Raw genomic sequence first — 17,779 nt, 5'->3', positions numbered from 1 at the left:
AACGAAACCCTTGCACAACTGAGACAAACGGACTACGCTATTGATTCCGGCAAAACGACTGAAGCGTTGCACAACTGAGACAAACGGAAACTATTTGCATCGGATCTGTCACCATTGAAATCAATGGTAACGGAAATTACGGTCTCCGTTTGTGTTAGTCAGGGCTCCATTCTGACGGAAAGCTCAGAGGTTCCGTCGAAACGGAGCCCTTGCGCAGATGTGAACGAAGCCTTATCATTATGTTGCATGTATTGATACAACATATTGCTACTCTATATGAATTTTCTTTTTAGATTAGGTTTTGGCATTATGGTGCTGATCACATCTAGTTAAGTGGAATATGTGACAATGCTATTACTATACGATTTTAAAAGCAGGTCTAGGATATTTAAAGTTAGTCGGGGAATGTTAAGAATTAACATGGCTTAATTAATCAGCTAAGCCAGCCCCTCCTCCGTCACAGCTGATTCAGAGACCTAGTAGCGGGCTGGCCTGGCTTATGAATTGAGCCAGGTAGCCAGTCCCTTCATCCTCATCATGGACACATAGAGAGTAGGGGGTAGCTCCTCCCAGAGCCTGTGGACGTGTCACTTCAAGATCGGCAGCTCCGAACCTCCGGTTCCACGCGACAAATGCTGAAAACCTGCGATCCGTGCGGGTTTAAAAACAAAAGTATATTAGAAAGTTTTTACATTTTAGAAAAGAAAAATAGTAAAAATTAAAGAAAAATAATAAAAAGGTTGTTTGACAAAAAGAAAAATGATTTAAGGGCCGGTTCACATCAGTGTTCGTTTTCCGTTGAGGGGTTCCGTCGGAGGTTTCCGTCGTGGAACCCCGCAACGGAAAGTCAAACGGAAACCACAGCTTCCGTTTGCATCCCCATTGATATTAATGGTGACGGAAACATTGCTAGTGGTTTCCGTTTGTCACCGTTCTGGCAGGCTTCCATTTTTTCCACGGAATCAATAGCGGTCTGCTTGGGACTCCTGCTATGCTTCTGACATATAAGGACAGTGATGTCAGGGGTTTACCCAGAGCCGGTGTCCCTGAGTAGAGCCGCTTCTAGCACTCGGACGCTCCTCCTTCGGCCTGCTCTTTCCTCTCCCGAGGGTGCTACGGTGACCCCCGAGCTGCAGATGACAGCCTCAGGGGCTGCGTGTTTGAGACCCCTGCCTTATTCCATGTTCACACACTGCAGATTTTCTTCAGATTTTGCATGCATTTTTTTTTTTATTCCAAAACCAGAATTGGATCAATGAGAGCAGACCTATAAGGGCTTCCCTTATATATTTCTTATGTTTTAGGTTCTGCTTCTACATTCAAAATCTGCAGCAAAACTACACTGTGTGAACAAGGCCTTAGGAAGTTGCAATTTCTGTAAAGCAGCAACTTGAGTTAAGTTATCACCATTAACCTCTTCCTCCTTGTTCATAGAGATGTGATAGGATCCGTTATAAATATATGGGAATCATGTAGCTATGAAATCATTCACCCTGCCCCACGTATGGAATAAACAATCAATGTATTTCTGAAAAGCAGGTTGGCAAACTCGAGTCGTATATCTCCATCTTAAAAAGGCAGCCAGCTGCAGTAGATTAATGCAAAGCATGGTTGGCATATACAGTATTAGGGTATGTGCACACGATAGCAGGCATTTACGTCTGAAAAGACAGAGGGTATGTTCACACGCACTAATTACGGACGTAATTCGGGCGTTTTTGCCCCCAATTACATCCGAAAAATGCGCCTCGATAGCTTTGACAAACATCTGCCCATTGAAAGCAATGGGCTGACGTTTGTCTGTTCACACGAGGCGTATATTTACGCGCCGCTGTCAAATGACGGCGCGTAAATAGACGCCCGCGTCAAAGAAGTGACCTGTCACTTCTTTGGGCGTAATTGGAGCCGTTATTCATTGACTCCAATGAAAAGCAGCGCCAATTATGTCCGTAATGGACGCGGCGTTCAAGCGCCTGCACATGCCGTTACGGCTGAAATTACGGGGATGTTTCCTCCTGAAAACATCCCCGTAATTTCAGCCGTTACGGACGCTGCCATGTGAACATACCCAGACTGTTTTCAGGAGAAAACAGCTGCCTCGTTTCAGCCGTAAATGCTCCTCCTCGCATTTTGCGAGGCTTCTCTGACAGTCGTAAATCTTGAGCTGCTCTTCATTGAGTTCAATGAAGAACGGCTCAAATTACGTCTGAAAGAAGTGCCCTGCATGTAATGTATATAAGTGTCCTGCACTTCTTTTGACGAGGCTGTATTTTTACGCGTCGTAGTTTGACAGCTGTCAAACGACGACGCGTAAATGACAGGTTGTCTGCACAGTACGTCGGCAAACCCATTCAAATGAATGGGCAGATGTTTGCCGACGTATTGTAGCCCTATTTTCAGACGTAAAACGAGGCATAATACGCCTCGTTTACGTCTGAAAATAGGTCGTGTGAACCCAGCCTTAACCATTCTATTACATTATTCAGACCACTGAGGTTCACACTGTGTTTTTAATATGCGTGTTTTTTTGTTTTGGTTGATAAACTCCAATGTCTCTCAATGAGAGTTTTATCTACCGAAAAACCCCAAAAAATGCATGTTACAAATGTAACAGAAATGCACAATGTGAACTGGCCTTCTTGATCAGTGTTAAATATCTGTTCCTGTGCACACAAAAAACTGCAGTTTATTGTACAAAGTTTTGGCCTGAAATATGAAGATGCAGCAAGCATGGCTGTAGTAAATGAAGAACACCTGACCGTCCTTGGTGGGGGTTGCTGTACCTGGGTAGATTTATCTATGTTTAACTTTATCAATTCGGAACACCTGTTTTGTAGTTTTTTGTTTTTTTTTTATCAATAATTCTGAATGGCAAAAATATTAGGAAAACATCAACTAACTCACCATACCCCTTTCCTCCCATACTACTGCCCACTATAGGAACAAAAATAAACGTGCATCTTTTCTAAGTCTTGTGACAATAGAATTGGTGTTCTATGATCAAATTGCTCCAGCATGTACCATACCATGAATTGAAGTTTTTAATCTGAGCATGTTTGACTGCCCTAGTTTTGGTCTGAATACATTTCCATAAAACTTTAAGGAAAAAAAAATAATTTTTGATCTGTTTTTCTTGTGACTTTTTATTTTCAAGCCAGTTTATCTTGTAAAGAAAATCAACCTTTTCCTTAACTATACCCAGACCAGGTGGAATATCTTGAGACCAGCAGTGTTAAATATTTCTGCTGGCTGCAGCCCAGATGTATAGCAAACATTTATTGTTCACATTAAGGACCCATGCACACGACCGTGCCTGTAATCACAGTCCGTGATTACAGGCACGGACGACCGCGGACAGCCGTCCGCACTTGCGGGTCGTGCTCCTGTTATAAAGTATGGGAGTGCGGTCCGTAAAATAAAAAAGTAGGACATGTTCGAATTTTTACAGAATGCTTCTACGGCACAGAAACCTTCCCTTAAATATAGGGGAAGGTGTCGGTAAGCCATAGAAATGAATAGGTCCGAAATTACGGACGAAATCTACGGTAGTGTGCGTGGGGCCTAAAGCAAAAACTTGTTTTTAGCATTAGCTAAAATATGAAATATTGCTCGTTCCTGTGTCAGAGTTATATCCGTTATAAAGATGTCTTCCAAGAAATGTTTGACGTGATACTTATTGTGAAGACACTCCTATATGTAGTGGAAGATGTCTGCTCACTGGGTACCTAGTCACAATAGTTGAATGTAGGGTGTTATATATGCCATCATATGGCTCTTTTTTAAGAACGATTTTCTGTTTAAACCCCTTTAAAAACACCACAAAAGCGGGTATGCGTCACACTGTATCACCGCACGGGAGTGGTCAGGAGGAGGAGATTTGCTTGGCATATCAGTGGAGAGATGCTGCCATCGTGCTGCATCAATGGGGCAGAGAGAGCAGGAGGAGGAACATTTCCAGCAAGGCGTCCTACAAAAACAGAGAGGCTGTCAGAGAAAGGGAAGGTACAGCATCGTGCTGCATTAAACAGCCCATATGATTGCTGAGTAAGGGAGCCCACAGAAACTGTGTTGTCCAGTTTAGCAGTGAGGGCGATATGGAGAGGGGAGCCTGACTGGGGTCTAAGAATGAGGAGAGCCATGCTGGTGTACTGTATAAGTATGAGTGGGGGAGCCATGCTAGGGACAAGGATTGAGAGTGCTGCCCTAATGGAGACCAGGAATAAGAGGGGAGCCATGCTGGGGATTAGAAATGAGAGGGGAGCCGCTCTGGGGACCAGGAATAAGAGGGGGAGCCATGCTGAGACAGCACACCTTGATAGTGAAAAAAGTGGATTTATTCACCACATGCAACGTTTCAGCCCTACTCCATGGGGCCTTTCTCAAGCATATATATAAAGGCTCCTTGTATTGAGCCGAAACGTTGAACGAGGGCTATTAACCCCTTCCCGCACACGGGCGTGACTGTACGTCCAAATAGCAAGTGATTTCCCGCACTCGGGCGTACAGTTACGCCCAGCAGATAAAGCGAGCACAGGAGCTGTGCGTGCTTTATCTTCAGCGGCTGTCAGCTGTTATACACAGCTGACATGCCGCTGCAATGGCTGCGATGGCTGTTACCGCCGATCGCAGCCATTTAACCCCTTCAATGCGGCTGTCAATGACGTCCGCCGCATTGAAGTGGTATACAGAGGGAGGGAGCTCCCTCTCTACCCCCCGCGCCCCCCCAGCGATGGATCGCGGGTGGTGATTGTTGCTATTGCAACCGGGAAGCCGTTACTAGGCTTCCTGGTTGACAAGGTACGGTAGCCTATTAGGTCCTGCCCGAGGCAGGACCTAATACGCTAACTGTCAAATGAAGAATGACAGTTACGATGCACTGCACTACATAAGTACATACATAAGTAGTGCAGTGCATCATAGCGGGGATCAGAAGGTCAGATCTTCAAGTCCCCAGGTCAGTGTAAAAGAGAAAGTAAAAAATTTACAAAAAAATGTGAAAGAAAAATAAATAAATAAAAGTTAATAAATAATAAATAAATAATAAAAACAACACTTGCCCTGTTTCCTGATCAACTCCTTTATTATTAGAAAAAAAATGAAAATATGAAAAAAAAACTATACATAATAGGTATCGCCGCGTTCGGAACGGCCTGATCTATAAAAATAGCACATTATTTTTACCGCACGGTGAACACCGTAAAAATTTTTAATAAAAAACAGTGACAGTATTTTATTTTTTGGTCATCTTGTCTAAAAAAAAAAGTAATAAAAAGTGATCAAAAAGTTGCAAGTAACACACAATGGTACCAATAGAAACTACAGTTCGTCACGCATAAAACAAGCTGTCCCGCAGCGATATCAACTAAAAAATAAAAAAGTTATGGCTGTCAGAAAATGGCGACACTAAAACATGATTTTTTTATTGTGGGAACGTAGTGAAACGTAAAAAAATGAAATAAATTTGGTGTCGCTGTAATCGTATCACCCCGCAGAATAAAGTTAACATGTTGTTTATACTGCACGGTGAAAACTGTAAAAAAAAAACGTGCTAGCATTGCTGTTTTTTGGTTTCCTCATCTCCCAAAAAATGGAATAAATAGTGATAAAAAAATCGCATGTACCCCAAAATGGAACCAATAAAAATGACAGCTCGTTCCACAAAAAACGCGCCCTCACACAACTCCGTCACCGGAAAAATAACACGTTATAACTCTCAAAACGCAATGATGCAAAATGATTCTAAATGACGGCCCAGACTCCTTTTTAGGACCAGTAGAATTTCACGAAATATCCAACATCGTCATTTGCTGGACCCCACAGGCGGACCTTTAGGGCCTTGTGCGGCTTATAGGGCTGGTGAAAAAGTCAAAGATTAGGCAATACTGGAGCGCAGATATTTAGTATAATACCCAATAAACCCGGCCTGTGTATAAAGGATTGGTTCAAAGCGACCACACCAATCCATGGATTATTCATTCACCCCATTATTACATCATCCTATTATGACCTGATGCACTCCGCCCAGTTTACATATTCCTTGATGTACTCCCCCCAGTTTACATATACCCTGATGTACTCCGCACAGATTACATATACCCTGATGTACTCCGCCGAGTTTACATATATCCTGATGTACTCCGCACAGATTACATATACCCTGATGTACTCCGCACAGATTACATATACCCTGATGTACTCCGCACAGATTACATATACCCTGATGTACTCCTCACAGATTACATATACCCTGATGTACTCCTCACAGATTACATATACCCTGATGTACTCCGCACAGTTTACATATGCCCTGATGTGTACTCCGCACAGCTTACATATACCCTGATGCACTCCGCACAGATTACATATGCCCTGATGTACTCCGCACAGATTACATATACCCTGATGTACTCCTCACAGATTACATATACCCTGATGTACTCCGCACAGATTACATATACCCCTGATGTACTCCTCCGAGTTTACATATATCCTGATGTACTCCACACAGATTACATATACCCTGATGTACTCCGCACAGATTACATATACCCTGATGTACTCCGCACAGATTACATATACCCTGATGTACTCCACACAGATTACATATACCCTGATGTACCCGCACATATTACATTATACCCTGATGTACTCCACAGTTTAAGTATATCCTGATGTACTCCTCACAGATTACATATACCCCGATGTACTCCGCACAGCTTACATATACCCTGATGTACTCCGCACAGTTTACATATACCCTGATGTACTCCGCACAGATTACATATACCCTGATGTACTCCGCCCAGCTTACATATACCCTGATGTACTCCGCACAGTTTACATATACCCTGATGTACTCCGCCCAGCTCACATATGCCCCCACATTATAAGCTGAAATACCACTAATACACCAAGCAAAATCTGCGCTTCAAAAGCCAAATGGTGGTCCAACTGAGCCTGGCAGTGTACCCAAACGGCAATTTATGACCACATATGGGGAACTACTGTATTCTGGAGAACCCGCTTAACAATTTATGGGATGTGTGTCTACAGTGGTACAAGCTGGGCACAACACATTGGGCACTGAAATGGCATATCTGTGGAAAACGGCAATTTTCAATCTGCAACATCTATAGTTTACTCATTTTTGCAAAACACTTGTGCGGTGAAAATGCTCACTACACCCTTAGATAAATTCTTTGAGGGATCTAGTTTCCAAAACGGGGTAATTTTTCGGGAGTACCACTGTACTGGTACTATAGCTCAATGCAACATGGTGTCAAAAAGCGAATCTTGTAAAATCTCCACTCCAAATACTAAATGGCGCTCCTTCCCTTTAGAGCGTTGCTGTGTGTCCAAATAGCAGTTTATGACCACGTGTGGGGTATTTCCGTACTCCGGAGAAGTTGCTTTACAAATGTTACGGTGCTTTTTCTCTTTTATTTGTTGAGAAAATGAAAAATTTTGAACTAATGCTTCGTGTTATTGGAAAATAATGTAATTTTTCATTTTCATTGCCCATTTGTAATAAAATCTATGAGACACCTGTGGGGTCAAAATGCTCACTACCCCCTTAGATGAATTCCTCAATGGGTGTAGTTTGCCAAATGGAGTCACTTTTGGGGAGTTTCCACTGTACTGGTACCCAAGGGGCTTTGCAAAAGCGACATGGTGCAGAAAAACCAATCCAGAAAAATCTGCTCGCCAAATGGCGCTCCTTCACTTCTAATCCCTGATGTGTATTCATACAGTGGTTTATTACCAGATATGGGGTATTTCCGTACTCTGGAGAAGTTGCTTTGCAAATGTTACGGTGCTTTTTCTTCTTTACTTGATGAGAAAATGAAACATTTTGACCTAAAGCTACATCTTAGTGGAAAAAAATTTAATTTTTAATTTTTACTGCACAATTCTAATGAAATCTATGAAACACCTGGGGGGGGTGTCAAAATGCTCACTACACCCCTAGTTGAATTCCTCTAGGGGTGTAGTTTCCCAAATGGAGTCACTTTTGGGGGGTTACCACTGTACTGGTACCTTAGGAGCTTTACAAATGCGACATGGTGCCGAGAAATTAATCCAGCAAAATCTGTACTCCAAAAGCTAAATGGCGCTCCTTCCCTTCTGAGCCCTGATGTGTATTCATTGCGTGGTTTATTACCACATATGAGGTATTTCCGTACTCCGGAGAAGTTGCTTTACAAATGTTGGGGTACTTTTCCTCATTTATTTGTTGAAAAAAAAAATTCTGAGGTAAAGCTACATCTTATTGAAAAATAATGTAATTTTTCATTTTCACTGCCCAATTCTAATGAAATCTATGAAACACCCGTGTCGTCAAAATTAATCACGACACCCCTAGATGAATTCCTCTAGGGGTGTAGTTTCCCAAATGGAGTCACTTTTGGGGGGTTTCCTTTGTTTTTGCACCACAAGACCTCTTCTAACCTGACATGGTGCCTGAAATATAATTTAAGAAAAGGAAGGCCGAAAAATCCACTAGGTGCTCCTTTGCTTCTGGGGCTTTTGTGTCAGGCCCGTAGCGCACTAAGGCCATATGTGGGATATTTCTAAAAACTGCCGAATCAGGGCAATAAACATTCAGTTGTGTTTCTCTTGTAAAAACCTTCAGTATTACAGGGAAAATGGATTAAGATGGATTTTCTGCAAAAAAAAATGAAATTTGCAAATTTCCCTTCCACTTTGCTTTAATTCCTGTGACACGCATAAAGGGTTAAGAAACTTTCTAAATGCTGTTTTGAATACTTTAAGTGGTGCAGTTTTTAAAATGGGGTGATTTGTGGGGGTTCCTAATATATAAGGCCCTCAAAGCTACTTCAGATCTGAACTGTTCCCTAAAAAAATTGCCTTTTCAAATTTTCTTGAAAATATGAGAAATTGCTGCTAAAGTTTTAAGCTTTGTAACGTCCTAGAAAAATAAAAGGACGTTCAAAAAATGATGCAAACATAAAGTAGACATCTGGGATATGTTAACTAGTCACTATTTTGTGTGGTATAAACTATCTGTCTTACAAGCAGATACATTTGAATTGAGAAAAATGCACATTTTTGCAAATTTTCTCTAAATTTTGTTGTTTTCACAAATAAATATTGAATTTATCGACAACATTTTTTCACTAACAAAGTACAATATGTCACGAGAAAACAATCTCAGAATCGCTTGGATAGGTGAAAGCATTCCGATGTTATAACCACATAAAGTGAAACATGTCAGATTTAAAAAATGAGGCTGTGTCATATGGTCCAAAAGTGGCTGCGTCCTTAAGGGGTTAAAAGCTACCTTTTCCACCTTGATTTGGAGTGCTGCCTGTTTTTGGACACACATATATATATATATCTCCCAGAAGAAAAAAAAACCTATAGGCATTTAATATTTTCAGGACAGTTTAGCTTGAATGTTACGAACAACTTGCACATACAACCCAATTCTTCAGCTCAATCCGGTGGTAGGCTCATGTATGGGGATACTATGAGCACTTCCAACAGACTATGTTGTTTATATTTTGTCTGATGTTGATTTTATCTATTTTCTCCCTCATCATGAATTCTTTAATAAAATCAGTAACTCTCTATCTCCCCTGCAGTGCTCCAAACCAAATTTACGGGTTCCATGTTCTACAATCCAGGAAATCAGAATGTGCACCCGCCTGGAGATGCCAGACAATATCAACACATTTGTGCTAAAGGTACGTACCGTTCAGAGAAGCTGAACAGATGCACAATGTGGGCCTAATGCATAAAACAAAGAGTGAAGCAGTTGTTCATAGCAAGCACTTACATAAAATCTGCACAGATAAAAGAAAGTCTGGTAAGTGATTGCTATGGGTAACTTTTTCATTTTTTTTATCAATCACTATTTATTCAGCTTTGACATACATTGAAAAAGCATCAAATTTAGGGAATCATAATAACACTGAAACAGTAGTACATATTACTTACAGATGGCTATTGAGTGATGTCTGAAGAACATACATGTGAAAAGAGTTCTTCTTTAGATTAATAAGTAAAAAGGGTAACAACAACATTACTCATTGTCACCAAATGGTAAGGGAGAGACAAAGGATACAGGGCTCATAAGGGATATTGAGGTTATGGGGAATGGCATTCCAGACCCAAGAAGCAGGGAAGTCACCGATTGTCAGATTCGGATATATTTGCAGGGTCCCCCCAGAGATGTTTAAAAGATCATCTGCACAGAATGGAAACCAGGGTCTCCAGGTTTCTTGGAATTTTGTATAGTTACGGAATTCTAGATGAGAGAGCACCTCCATTCTTGCTATTTGGGTTCCCTTTCTAAGCCAATGGCTGTTTGGTGGAGCCACATCTGACTTCCAATAAAGAGGTATTAGCGCCTTAGCTGTACTGACAAGTTGTAGCCATTGCTCGTTGGACATACCTGTAGGGAAAGTTGGCCTTATATTCAAAAATAGTAAGTGAGTAGTTATAATAATGGAGGAACGGGTAATGGAATTTAGTAAAGTTTGTATTTGATCCCACTAAGAGACAATTTTTTCACATTCCCACCATATGTGGAGGTAGGTACCCGGGGCTTTATTACATCTCAAACAAGTGGGTGAAATATCCGTACAAATTTTATGTAGAACCCAGGAGGTCTTATACCATCTAGTATTTAGTTGGTATGAAGATTGTTGTAGTTTAATACACCTGTAGATCCACAAAGTTTCTGTATATCTTTTCTACCTCAACTTTAGTAAAAGTTGTATGTAATTCCAATTCCCAGGATTTAAGAAAGGTAGGTTGAGCTGTAGATCTCAGTTTGATGAGATTATTATATAAAAAGAGATATTCATTTTTTAGGCGGTTGTCGGAGGAGAAGAAGCCTCTCCAGCCAGGACACTGGGCGATCAAGATCATTTGAGATAATAGGATAGAAAATTGAGGGAAGAAAAACTTGGGTGTGTTTTCAATTCTTGGTATGTGGGGATGGCCCCATCTTTCAAAATGGAATTGTAAGTGCTGCATGATGCTTTGTTTGGTAAGGCTGGTCAGTCTTTTTTGAATTTGGCTTTGAGATAATACTATGTCTCTAAGTGACATCAAAGGGGACGGAATTTGGTGCAATGGCTGCAACTCTCCTTTATTTATCCAAGTTTGAAAAGATGCTAAAGTAAGCGAATTACTTGCTAGAAATGGAGTTGCTTTATGAGAGTCAAGCCACAAAAGGGAGGTCAACGGAATATCTATTGTTGCTTTCTGCATGGGGACATTAAGTTAAGGAGATGAACGGTCGAATCACTCTATTATCCGAGCTAATTGTACAGACCGATAATAAGTTTCAATATCTGGAAGTCCAATACATCTGGACCGTTTAGGGAGGGTGAGGGTGCAAAAGGCAATTCTGGGTTTGGTAATATTCCTAATATATGTAGAGAAGAAACGTTTTATAGTTGTAAAAAAGGCCCGATGAAGGGGAATTGGTAGAGCTTGGAAAAGGTAGAGGAGTTTAGGAAGAATGATCATCTTAAGTAAGTTCGATCTAGCATTCCAAGAAATCTATGGCATTTGCCAAGAGGAAATAGTGGATTGGATACTGGTAAGTAATGGCACATAATTGCTATGTTACCAGAGTTCAGGAGAGGGAGTCAAGTTTATTCCTAAATACTTAATATGATCTACGCATAATGGGAAAGGTGATATACGTTTAGGTGACATTAAAAGAGTTTGGGGACAAGAAATACATAGTGCTTCTGATTTCCCCGAATTGATTTTGAAATTAGATAATTTACCAAATTGAGTAAAAATCTCATCTAAGCGTGGAAAGGCTTCACTTTTTGTCTGCACTAGATTTGATACCGGAGACTCAGTATGTGTGTTTGTCAATAAACATATGAGGACACTGGTAGTCTTTCTTTTTCTGAATCATCTGATTCTTAACATTTCTCATCAGTCGTGCTGATTTCCCATCTTGGCTGGTGTTCCTATGTGAGGTATCAAAATCAAACGTTACTATTCTAGAATAGTTTAGGGTGTACACAAAGAAAATTCCTCTAGTTTCTTCACTCACTTATTTCCCTTTGTCCTCTCACTCTCTTTCTCTCTCTCTCTTTCTCTCTATTTCTCTCTCTCTCTCTCTCTTTCTCTCTCTCTGAGAAAAAGGGATGAATATCATTGTGCACAATAAAAATAAAAAATCCCAGGGAAGTAATTCAAAAATCAGAATTTGCCAGCTTTCATATATCCTGATATAAATCCCACAAAATGACACCATGTGCCTGTACCCTCTGTATAATCCTGAGACTGTACCGTGCTACCAGAAATATTGGACTTCATAAATGATTATTAGAATAATATGTTTCTAAAATCAGTCTAGTTTGATGCCATTTTAATATAATATTTTCCTAGCAATCATAATGACTGTACATCAATATTGGGAATATCCAATAACCGTAGTGCTGGAAACAGCATTAACTTTTTATGTAGTTAAGGTAATTCAACTTTAAAAAAAACTCTTGACATGTCTCAAGTTTTCATTGGTGGGGGTCTGAGCAATGAGACACCTACCGATCGCTAAAACGAAGCGGCGGAAACGCTCGGGTGGGCACTGTGCTGCTCCATTTCTGATTGGCTTTTCTCGGGAAACCGAGCAATTAGTGTATGGGCTCAATAGAAAGTTAATGAGCCCGTATACCGCTCACTTGGCTTTCCGAGGAAAGCAGAGCAGAAACAAATCGGCACAGCGCTCACTGCTGCTTTGTTTTAGCGATCGATGGGGGTCTCAGTGCTTGGATCCTCACCGATCAAAACTTTTGACATGTCCCTATGACATGTCAAAGTTTGTAAAAAAAAGTTTTAGTTACCCTTTAATCAATATTAAAGTGGTGGTCCAGACAGCAACTACATCCAAAGCCAATAGCTTAATACATGTCTGGCCATGGTATAGAAGCCAGCTACAAAAATTAAAAAAACAGCAATGACTCGCCCAGATTACACAGTAAAGCCAGGTTCACACGACTTGTTTTTGGGATGTTTAATTAATAAAAAAAAAAATCAAATCATTAAATTACGTCAAACATAAACTGAAACCGTTAAATTATTTTGATGAAGTAGGGCAATAGTGGTATCGAGTTGCAGTACGAGGGTAGCGAGGGACTGAAAGGGTAAGAGTGGTGGGCTGGAACTGGAAGGGTTAAAGCATAACAGGAACAATAATGGAGGGACTAGCTAGGAGAGCCAGAGGGCTAAGGGCAGGAAGGTTTTATCCACAGAGCTTTCTGCCTCTACATCAGGAAGCTAGATGAATGCTGTGAATAGTCTGACCGCTCGTAGCCCAGCTGTAAGTTACTACAGATGGAATTTGGTACCTGCAATGGCAGGATGTAATAATATAATAAGTGGAAGTTAGGGGATTAAGACCTAGCCTACAGAAAGCAGTGCCGATTTTAGGATTTAACAAAAAAAAACAAAAAAAACATCTAAACATCCCAATGTGTATTTTTTCCTTCCCCGTCATTCCCCGGTAATCAGTACTTGTGCTTGGAAGTTGATACCGTGTATTACTGTAGGCCCGTGTTTGTGTTGTGATAAGTCTGTGAATAAAATTGAAAGGTATCTGTTTATGCATTGTAATTTTAGTCCGAGAACACAGTCATTTACACCTTTTTATATTAGTTTGTGTCAATGAATACTCAACTTTGTGCTAAAATTGTTATATTCATTGTAACAGAATGTGGTTACATTGTGAAACCCCTCTAAAGTGCTGATTTGTTTAGAAATAAAAAAAAATTTTTTTTATTTGAACCATATTGTCTTGTGACAAGTATTTATCACTGAAAAGGGTACTGATAAAACAAATTTTAATAAATGAAACTAAACTTTTATGAAACAAAATGATAGTGAGCAGACAATAGGCATGTAGGAACACAGAGAAACAAGTAGCGTGCCTTCCTTATTGATAAAAGGTGAGATCGAGCATGTCACTTAAAGTTTGACATACGGACCGCAACAAGACACCTCTTATATAGTTATACAATAAGAAAGGGAAAAAAAGTAAGTACTGGGAAAAAACAACAACAAAAAACCCACTCCCATACAATTTGACCACTACCTGGTAACATGCATACCGTCCCTAAAAAAGGCTCTTGTTGTGGTCACCTTTGCTAACCACATGTCCCACTTGAGAAAAACTAACCCTATTAATAATAACTACATTCTGATCCCTACACGTTCCGTCCACATTTGGCCATACATGGCCTGAAATCATTAAAGGATAAATGTGAAAGGGAATCCGTAATAAGTTATTCTAAACCATCAGAACCGAATAACTGAAGGAGATAGGATGTCCTAATAATATACTCGAAAAAGCGGCCATTGGGGAAAATATGATACGATATCGGGGAGAACTATTGCCTCGAAATAAACCGGTAGTTTTAGAAGAGACACGTTAGCAGGCTTAGCTTAAAGCGACCCTCCAGTTAAAAAATAAAATAAAAAATTGACTATACATTGGAAATGTATAGTCCACTTGACTGCTGCCCCACTCCGGAATGATCCGGCCTCCATTCCTGTGTTCTGGTACTCTGTTTTCCACTCTCCAAGTTGGCTGCTGCAGTCTCAGACTTTGCTATGGAGAGCTTCTTTGGAAGTCTGAGACATGCCTATTATCTTATTATCTGCCCCTTTCATACCATTGTTCGTGACGTACAACGAAGGCGTTTTCCCTCAACAGATATTTATCGTCTTGTAGGTAGACATCACATAGAATGGACAATAACAATAGTTATGCCGGTTCATGAGTGAAAACAGATGTTTTGACTAATTCAAATAGCAAATGTCTTTCAAAATAGTTTTCCAACATGTTTAAGATTAGGAAATGTGTACTAACAGCCCTAAGGAGAATAAGCAGTCATTACAATACAGAATCCGTTCTCACACACTGACATAGAAAGCCCTTTTAGATGTGGATAAACACATTTCAAAGCGAGCCTTTGTGTTGTTTCATCCAGAATTAAAAATGTTTTGTGATTTTTATCTTTTTTCCTGTTTTTCTATGTTTTTTAGGTTAATACAACTGAAGTTGTTTTTGAAGTTGTAGATGACCAGCAGCTAAATTCCTGGACTTCAGAAATCAAAGAGTGCATGAACTGCGGGTAGGCGATCCACTTTGTTTTATGGTGGCAGCTCTTCTTTTTTTCCCAGTTTTAACTAAACACAAAACAAACCTTTCAGAATTGCCAGACAAGCGCTCTAGCAATATAACATGACCTCACTGATCTTATTAGAATGATGAGGTTTTTATGTTCTTCTAAAGCTCCTCTAGTGAACCTTCTTAAAGAGGTTGTCCCACGATTAAATCTTACACTTCTCTATTAGATCATGCAAAACAATCATTTTTCATTTGGAATCAATTAAAAAACAAACAATGCTCCTGTGTCTAGATGTTACTGTTACATACTTGTTATGGCGCCCCCGGTGATCTTGTGTTTCCCCCCTCAGAACGTAACGAGAGGATTTTATTAAACACTTTACACCAGTTTTCTAACCTAGAAAAACAGCCATTCGCACAAAAACTTCTTGTGCAAAAATGTTGTGACTCTTTGATTTTTGTGCCGGCTTTGCCACATTTTTTTTAAGGGTGGGGCTTAGCCGGAGCGGCCACCCATGGCCTGAAAAATGTACTATAATTTACGCCAGCAACTGCTGTAAATTATAGCGCATATAGATTTGAGTTTCTGGCGTAGAAAAGTTGAGATCCCCCCCCCCCCCATGGTCTTTTTCTATTTTTAGTGTTAAGTTCCATATTTTATTCAGCACAAGAAACAGTGTATTAAATTGTACTTGCATACTAAATTAAGCTATATTTCCCGGGACTTCAATATTGATGGCCTATCCTTCGTGTGTGTGTGTATACATTTATTGGACTATATATGGTCAAAGTCTAGCTGTGTTCCTTGGAGAGCGCTATTTACCTGTGGCAGCTCTGATGTGCATGGGTTAAAGATATGCTTGGGGTCAGGTATAATGCATGAATTGGGTCCGTGACCTGCTGCTGTGGTGCGTTGCATGTGTGATTGGCTGTGTGGGTGATCATTGTTGTTTCTGAAGCAGGAAGCAGAGGAAGTGCATGTTGACCTGTAGGGTTTGCATATGGTTCTTCCTCCAGCGCTATGCTGAAAGGCTTTTCCTGTTATTGAAATACCAAGAACTTTGTTAGCAATTAATCATTGTGTGATTTCCAGAGCTTGTCCTCCTCCAGCTCTGTTCCCCTTTCCTTGAATTTCCATGAATGAGTATGTTTTCCGGTGCTTATTCGTAGCCCGTCTGTCAGGTGACGTCTCATGTCTTCAGTTGCACAGCTCCGAGGCAGAGCAATAGTTTGCAGCTTGTAGCCTTAAAAATAAAGTAAAAATAGCATATTCTGCTTACCGCTCATTACTGTGTTACATCTATTTGTTATTAATGTTATGCTACATCAAATTCCCTCTTTTTTTTATTTTTATTCCAATGCCTTATTGTCCCGGTTTCCATGTGGAATTAAATGCACTGTTAATGCGTTTAACATTAAATTACCGCCTTAAGTGACACGGCTTTGAACTAGTAGCCAAAGAATTTTCAGTCGGTGGCAGGAGATACTGCTCTGAGGCAACCACACGACACTCAAAGCCGCTATTGCAATTCTGTATTAGTGACTCTGGATATTGTACAGTTGGCAACGGGACTACCCTCTTTAAGGCTGCAGCTCCTGCCACAGATTTCAAACTTTGGCGGGTCAGTGTCACTTTAACTTAAAGAGGCTCTGTCACCAGATTTTGCAACCCCTATCTGCTATTGCAGCAGATCGGCGCTGCAATGTAGATAAGAGTAACGTTTTTATTTTTAAAAAACGAGCATTTTTGGCCAAGTTATGACCATTTTCGTATTTATGCAAATGAGGCTTGCAAAAGTACAACTGGGCGTGTTGAAAAGTAAAAGTACAACTGGGCGTGTATTATGTGCGTACATCGGGGTGTGTTTACTACTATTACTAGCTGGGCGTTCTGAGGAGAAGTATCATCCACTTCTCTTCACAACGCCCAGCTTCTGGCAGTGCAGACACAGCCGTGTTCTCGAGAGATCACGCTGTGTCGTCACTCACTTCCTGCCCCAGGTCCTGCATCGTGTCGGACGAGCGAGGACACATCGGCACCAGAGGCTACAGTTGATTCTGCAGCAGCATCAGCATTTGCAGGTAAGTAGCTACATCGACTTACCTGCAAACGCCGATGCTGCTGCAGAATCATCTGTAGCCTCTGGTGCCGGTGTCCTCGCTCGTCTGACACGATGCAGGACCTGTGAGTGACGTCACAGCGTGATCTCTCGAGAACACGCTGTGTCTGCACTGCCAGAAGCTGGGCGTTGTGAAGAGAAGTGGATGATACTTCTCATCAGAACGCCCAGCTAGTAAAAGTATTAAAAACGCCCCGATGTACGCACATAATACACGCCCACTTGGATTTTTACTTTTCAACACGCCCACTTGTACTTTTGCAAGCCTCATTTGCATAAATACGAAAATGGTCATAACTTGGCCAAAAATGCTCGTTTTTTAAAAATAAAAACGTTACTGTAATCTACATTGCAGCGCCGATCTGCTGCAATAGCAGATAGGGGTTGCAAAATCTGGTGACAGAGCCTCTTTAATCCCTTTCCATCCATGCCATGTAAGTTAACAATTTATTGGCATGGTTCCTGTGCCAGAGTCCCCTTAGGTCGGATTCCCACGGGACGCATAAGCTGCGTAAAAACCACGCAGCATATCAGA

General features: G+C 40.8%; 1 protein-coding gene across 2 annotated transcripts in view; it reads left to right on the top strand.

The window, feature by feature from the left end:
• The window catches only part of SH2B3 (SH2B adaptor protein 3), a 191,306-nt gene that overhangs the window by 135,372 nt on the left and 38,155 nt on the right, over positions 1 to 17,779 (top strand). For both annotated transcript variants that reach the window (XM_075854770.1, XM_075854769.1), the window contains 2 exons: positions 9,606 to 9,707; positions 15,040 to 15,128. In XM_075854770.1, the coding sequence (XP_075710885.1) occupies positions 9,606 to 9,707; positions 15,040 to 15,128 (191 nt within the window). The remainder of the gene's footprint in view (positions 1 to 9,605; positions 9,708 to 15,039; positions 15,129 to 17,779) is intronic.

The sequence above is a fragment of the Rhinoderma darwinii genome, chromosome 1 (assembly GCF_050947455.1).
Source record: "Rhinoderma darwinii isolate aRhiDar2 chromosome 1, aRhiDar2.hap1, whole genome shotgun sequence".
NCBI lineage: Eukaryota > Metazoa > Chordata > Amphibia > Anura > Rhinodermatidae > Rhinoderma > Rhinoderma darwinii.
Note: the sequence above shows the minus strand (reverse complement) of the source record. Positions and strands in the feature narration are given on the sequence as shown.